The sequence below is a fragment of the Xenopus laevis genome, chromosome 8L, assembly GCF_017654675.1.
Source record: "Xenopus laevis strain J_2021 chromosome 8L, Xenopus_laevis_v10.1, whole genome shotgun sequence".
Lineage (NCBI taxonomy): Eukaryota > Metazoa > Chordata > Amphibia > Anura > Pipidae > Xenopus > Xenopus laevis.
Genome location: NC_054385.1, coordinates 3285617 through 3292005, shown reverse-complemented (window position 1 = coordinate 3292005; position 6389 = coordinate 3285617). Strand labels below are relative to the sequence as shown.

Below are 6389 nucleotides of genomic sequence, written 5' to 3'. Positions count from 1 at the left end.
CAAATCTGGTCTACACTTGGATGGGACACCCACTCCTGACACCCACTAGAAGAACCAGGTTGTGGCAGCCTTTTGCATGGACCCTAGCTTGTGTTTTTACCCATCTCATCCTCAGAATCAGGCTGGGCAACTGCAAGCAGCTTAATCTCCTTGTGGTCCCAGCCTGGATGTCATGAGAAGTACACTTCCAGCTTGAGAGGAATGAGGCATTTTGTGCCAGAAAATAATAGCTGGTATTTTATTTATAAACATACAAAAGACACATCAAACTGGATAAGGCATTTCTTCTCAGCACCAAGGAGGTTGAACAAAGCTTTGCCTAAAATCTTTCAACCAGGAATTCAGTGCTTTGGGGTTTTCTTGCCTTTAACAACGAGTAATACATAAACAGAAATAAATGTCATTTTAAATCATATAGTAGAGGGACAGTTGAGTCAACAAACAAAATGTAAAAATACTCTAGTGCTTATAAGAAAGAAAATATTGTAATATAATACAACTGGGGCCAATATTTATGACTGGGGATGCCAATATTTTCTGTAACAGTGCTATATTTCATCATCATATACAATTAGTTCACATATAAGGATATTGTTTTCTTTGTTCTTCTGAGTGTCAGAAAATGAGGCCATGGACGGCATTTCATATTATCCACTGGTTTCCATTTTTACCTAAAGGCTTCAGTGAGTGCTTGCTGGTGTTACCTCTGTTCCCATGGATGAGTACTTGGGGTGTCCTTCAAACAGAAGTAGACCCATATAGTGAAGTTAAGATTTTGAGTTTCACTTCCATGACAGCAAGTTGCATTTCAAAGTTGTAGATGTAAAATATAATATTCAATCCTTCAGCACACATAGCCACTCTCTAGATAAGGGTTTGCTGTAATCCATAGGACAGGGAGCGGCTTTCCCCATAATTCCGATCTCTCAAAAGCCTGTGGAACCTGCCCTTTTGTTTGTAGAATTTGTAGAAGCTCCCTTGCTAACAGTGAGGTTTCCTCATGCATTATCTGCTTATTGTCCATCTGTGTTAAGGTAAGAGTTATCTTCCATTGAGGTCCTCCACCAGTTTTAGGACTTCTTGGGCCCAGAATGATTCCATGGGGTGTTTGTTGTTTTTTCTGACTTATGACTGAAACGTAGAAGCCGTCTGGAGTCCTTGTACCGTTCATAGCCTGTAATTCAGAGTTGGTGTGTCGGACCCTTTTGGTAACATGTTCAGTAGTGTTTTTATGTGATAGGAGGGATATTAAATAGCTGGAGAAACAAACAAGTGTCTGAACAGCATCCTCCTGTGCTATTGCAATCACTGTTACACCCTCTACCCTAAATCCTCTAAAAATCTTCTGTAACGTCCAACGGGTTGAGAGTGGTTGGCTAGTAAGCAGAGGGTGAAGCTGCACAAAGGTCCCATTAAGGGGTATTGAATGGCTTCCTAAGGGATGGACAGATGGGAAGAGAACTGGGATAAGAAGCAGGAAGACAATTAGAAGAACCCCAGCCAAGCTAACGGAAGGAAGGAAATCAGATTGCTCTGCCAACATCATCTGAGGGTTTCCTGGTTGGTCTTCATCTGCTGGAACTTTATAAGGATCTGGTGCTGGGATACAGATACTTTGCCTACTGTGTGCCATTAGCTCCTCCAACCCTGAAGAACAGAAATCATATAAGGATTAAACCTGGTCGTTCACAGCCATATGTTAATTTCTGCACAGCAGTTGCAACAATGGATAACAACTGTATACTACGCCAGTCTAAAATTGAAGAGAAAGTAACATCCGCAAACAAGATCGAGTTCTCAAGCCGCGAGTTGTTTATGTAGCTCAAGACTAAGAAGGTGTGAAAACGTATCCTCTCATAACCAATTCTCTTAAATAAGGAACCAGTTATGTATCTCCCCTCAACAATGCAGAATCTTACTGACCAAATTCACATGACTGACAGCTGCGAGTTACTTTTCTGTTGATTGGAAAATATTTAGGGATTCCAGTCATAGATAAGATTTTTCTGTTTATAAACACAGTATTGTAGAAACATTTTTTTCTGTATAACTATAACCTTGTTGTGGAACTATAGCAGGGTGACTGTTACCCCACAATCATATACATGCTCCTGTAGCCAATGAGCTTCCTTCCGTGTAGCCAAGAAATGGAAACAACAATTCTTTACATTTCCTTAGATATGGACTGGAAGTGGCCATGATTTAGCAATGCTTTTTAAGTGTAACAAAAAGAAGAATGTAATTGGTACAAGTCAATCATTGACACTGTGAGTATTCAAATAATCCTGACTGGCAGCCAAGAAATCTGTGACCCCATGAAATTTCACTGTGACACTCCCTGGGGGCTCTGCACCCAGAACCTTACAAGCAGTGCATTGACCCTATCTCTTATAGGCAAAGAGTCCAGTATATTTAGTTTGTTGAGCAGCCCCAGACTGCCAGTCACCCTAAATTTGAGTGGGAAGGAAAAGCTCTGTTTTTTTAGTCCTGCAAGATCTGAGTTAAACCATTGGTCGGTGATTACCTGCTCACTGGAGAATGATGAACAACCTGCTCTTCAGGTTCCAGTTTCTAAATAGATATTATCTGAAATGTACTTTATTTAGACTAGAGTGTTACATGGCAAATACACCCCGACTCTATCTAAACTTGGAACCCCAAGAATGTGAAAGAAATCTAACCTTGCATAATGAAAAAAATTAATTCTATTTCTATTATACTTTAAAGTCACTGAAAATGTTTAAGTCAAGTTATTTGAATGGATATGGGTTTCCCTTCAGGTACCTTGGTTTCCTATGATGTGCCAAAAAATATAAGTTTATGTTAATTAGCTCCCCAAGTGAGTCAGACCCAAGTGAGTGTGAACGTGATAGTGACCTTAGATTCAGTAAATGGGGCATTTACTGGGGCAGTAAATGATTGGAATAAGGAAACGTATAGACACTATATAAACAAAGGGTACTAATTACATAGGGTCAAACTGGGCCATCGGTACACTGGGAAAAATCTCTGTGGGCCCCGGCTGTTTAGGGCACATGCCAAGTTGAGGACCAGTAGCACCAAGAGGAGGTAGGTTGTTGCAGTGTCGGACTGGGACACCAGGGGCCCACCCAAAAACTTTTGACTAGGGGCCCACCAATTAATCTTAGACCAGGGGCCCACTCTTAGTACTATTATTCTTCCTCTCCTCACTCAACCTCTATTCTCCTAGTCTCTTTCTTTTACATACTATTATCTATTATTCCATCTATTTAGCCTCTTTGTTCTCATAGAATTTGGGAATGGGCATGAAATAGGCCAAATATCTAGCAGCATATGGGCCCACTGACACCTTGTCCAACCGGGACTTTTCCTGGTCCGGTGGGCCAGTCCGACACTGGGTTGTTGGATGGGCTGGAGGGCATCCTCATCTGGGGCAGTAAACCCTTGAGGTGATGGCTCCTTGAGGTGCCCCAGATACCCAAGTCTGATACTCATTACAGTTGTAGGAGAGATGCAACTCAGATTTGCGTAAGATCATAACATCTCTTCATGTATTTGTATGGAAGCATCAGAGAGTTCTTGCATTGGTACTGATTCTCTAACATAATTCCAGGGTTGGCCGGGCCTGCGGGACAAAATCAAGGACTCCAGAAGGCTTCTACATTCCACTCAGAACTCAGGAAAAACAACAAGCATCCTATGGAATCATTCTGGGCCAAGAAAAACTAAAACCGGTGGAGGAACTCAATGGGAGATGGCTGTTACTTTAACACAGATGGACCATAAGCAGATTGCGGCCACAAGGAGAGAAGGTACATAATGTGTGGGGTTGGGGAGAGGAGCTGTTGTTGGGTCGGGGGGCCTGGAGAGGGTCTAATGCAGAAGCCTGGTGGACCCCCAGACTCCCCATTCTGTCCAGTTGTGGTTACTTTTATAACTGGTGCTGACACTAGAACAACAGGAGGGCCCAGACTACTTAGTACCCCATTCCCACTCTCCTGCCTGCACCTATGGGTTCACTGACTGCCCCAACCCACCTTTAGCAATGCATGCACAGGGCATGGCGGGGCATCAGAATCATCATAGTATCATATATTCCACAGTGCTTTACAGAAATCAGTCCCTGTCCCAGTGGAGCTTACAATCTAATTCACATTCACAGGCTGGGGTGAGCAGTCTCTGCTGCAGTTTGCAACTTAAAATTCAAGTGTAACTTAGAGTCACTGGCTGTAAAAGAAACAGAACAGGTTTGTCCTGCCCGATAATAACCTGTCTCCTACAAGTTCACCTTTCACGGCCCCCCCGAAGAACAATGGTTGAGACAGACCCACAGGGTGGGGCATTTATCTTTCAACACTGGATTCCATTAACTGCCCTGCCACAAACTCTTCCTATGACTGATCTTCCTCTCAATGTCTGTGGCCCCTTCAATTGATTGATTCAGTCCACCCACACCGACGTTGTTTTCCCAAATTAAAGCGCAAGCTCAAATGTCAAGTTCCAATTGATTTGTGGTCAAAGTAGAGCAATTTGTCCTTCCCCTGGTGGTGGTGCCAAATAATATCTGGCTGATCTTCCAGTGAGACAGACTGTTTTGGTCTTAGGGGGGTCAATGACCCCGGCAAAAGCAAAAAAAGTAACAGTTTTATTGCTTAGCTATCTATTCAGGTCATCCGCTGCCTGGTTGCTAGGGTATATTTGATCCTAGATACTACATAGCTGCTGAAATTGCTAGATAGCTGTATACTAATAATAAAATAACACAATACTAAGACCAACTGCAAACTGTCTCAGCTCTGCTTCATAATAACAAGTTATGCAGAGAGATACCCAGAATGATTCACTCTGCTGAAATCTCTACCATTCCACAGCAGTAGAGGAAGGTTGGGCCAAGCCTTGCAGCCTGTATATTTGTATATTTCAGTGCCTAGAGGCCCTTATTGCCACACTGTTGTCTATTAGTCACCAAGTAACCGCAATAGGGCTAGCAGCTTCCCATAGGCTATATATATATATATATATATATATATATATATATATATATATATATATATATATATATATATATATATATATATATATATATATATATATATATATATATATATATACATATATATATATAGATACTATTGCTACAACTAGATGTGACATAGCAAACTGTGATACTCCTGGCTACGTAGGATATAAACGGGCTCAGTTACAATGGGAGAACCTGGATATTCCCACATGGTCTATCTGTGCAGGAGGGTCCTAAGGACAGGTATCGACACCCTTCAGCACCCATGAATATAACGTTACAGGCTATCGCTCTCTTAAGGTGGTCATTCACAGGCCGATTAAAGTTGCACACGATCGGATCAGCCCAAAATCACCCGCTCAAGGTGGGCCAAGATCTGCTGGTTTGGTGACCACTCCACATAAGTGATGTGCCCATGTATAGCCCATGTATAGCCCATGTATAGCCCCCTATAGTCATGCTATGTCTGCCTATTCATTGCACTGAGCCAACAGCGACTACTTAGCCTAATCCAGCCCAGTTTTCTTCCTCCTGGCTCTGCACAAGTTCCTTCATGTACGTACAGAACACCTGGCTCCAACTTACCTGCTCTCAGGGAATAGCAATCACGCATATCTGCCAAACCAGTTCTGCTATCCCCCCGACATCTCTTATAATTACAGTATAAATGTCTAGAGAGAGAGATATCATAGTCAAGAGACTGCTCACGTATTGTACTTAAATAACAGTAGCCAATCACATTGCTTTACCAAAACACCTAATGATGGAATAAAACACACACATATACATATATATATATATATATTACACAGACCCACTCACAGTTGAAAACTTCAAGGGTCTGTGACCCCTTTTGTCTGCAGATGACACTTACTGGTGACAGTTGCACTTTAGATGGTAACCTCCGCATCCAGGAGTCCTCGCTGAGATCTGGTGCCAAAAAGCAGGGATTGATTAAACACTTTACAAAGCAGTAAATGTTTTGGAGAGAGGGGGGCAAAGTGAAGTTGCTGCTGCTGTATCGGCAACTCTAACTCTAACACAAGTCTGTTGCTAGTGACACGCCCACAGGTGAGCTCATACAGGTAACACACCTACTGTCACTTTAATAGTCAGGGAGGTGGGGGTGTCTGTGTTTACAGGGTGCTGCTGACATTAATAAATAAGTTACCCCTTCTCCTAGAGGCAACTGTTAGTATGATGTAGAGAGTGATATTATGAGACATGTTGCAATTAGTCTTCATTTTTTATTATTTATGGTTTTTTACTTATTTAGCTTTTTATTCAGCAGCTCTCCAGATTGTAATTTCAGCAATATGGTTGCTAGGTCACACATTACCCTAGAAACCAAACACTGATTAGAATAAGAGGCTGGACTACAAATAGG

General features: G+C 42.0%; 2 protein-coding genes across 3 annotated transcripts in view; one reads left to right on the top strand and one right to left on the bottom strand.

Moving 5' to 3' along the window:
* Window positions 1–224: 224 nt before the first annotated feature.
* Window positions 225–6200, bottom strand: LOC108698173. Of its 2 annotated transcripts, XM_018229464.2 has the most exons (3): window positions 5877–6061; window positions 5588–5673; window positions 225–1647 (listed from the first exon to the last, which is right to left on the bottom strand). In XM_018229464.2, exons 2-3 carry the CDS (start codon window positions 5613–5615, stop codon window positions 845–847), a joined length of 831 nt encoding a protein of 276 aa, XP_018084953.1. In that variant the 5' UTR covers window positions 5616–5673; window positions 5877–6061; the 3' UTR covers window positions 225–844. The 2 variants fall into 2 exon arrangements, 1 of the variants encoding a protein (XP_018084953.1); XR_001932574.2 differs by lacking the exon at window positions 5588–5673 and having other exon boundaries at window positions 5877–6200.
* The window catches only part of slc2a6.L (solute carrier family 2 (facilitated glucose transporter), member 6 L homeolog), a 26715-nt gene continuing 23979 nt past the window's right edge, over window positions 3654–6389 (top strand). The window contains exon 1 of the mRNA XM_041572075.1: window positions 3654–3794. The gene's annotated coding sequence lies outside the window, so the exon portion shown is untranslated. The remainder of the gene's footprint in view (window positions 3795–6389) is intronic.

Bases quoted from the DNA above. Each gene is read 5' to 3' on its own strand.
- LOC108698173 (XM_018229464.2), bottom strand. From the start codon at position 5,615: ATGCGTGATTGCTATTCCCTGAGAGCAG. The intron at 1,648-5,587 runs GTAAGTTGGAGC...TCTGTTCTTCAG, and splicing joins TTGCTATTCCCTGAGAGCAG to GGTTGGAGGAGCTAATGGCA.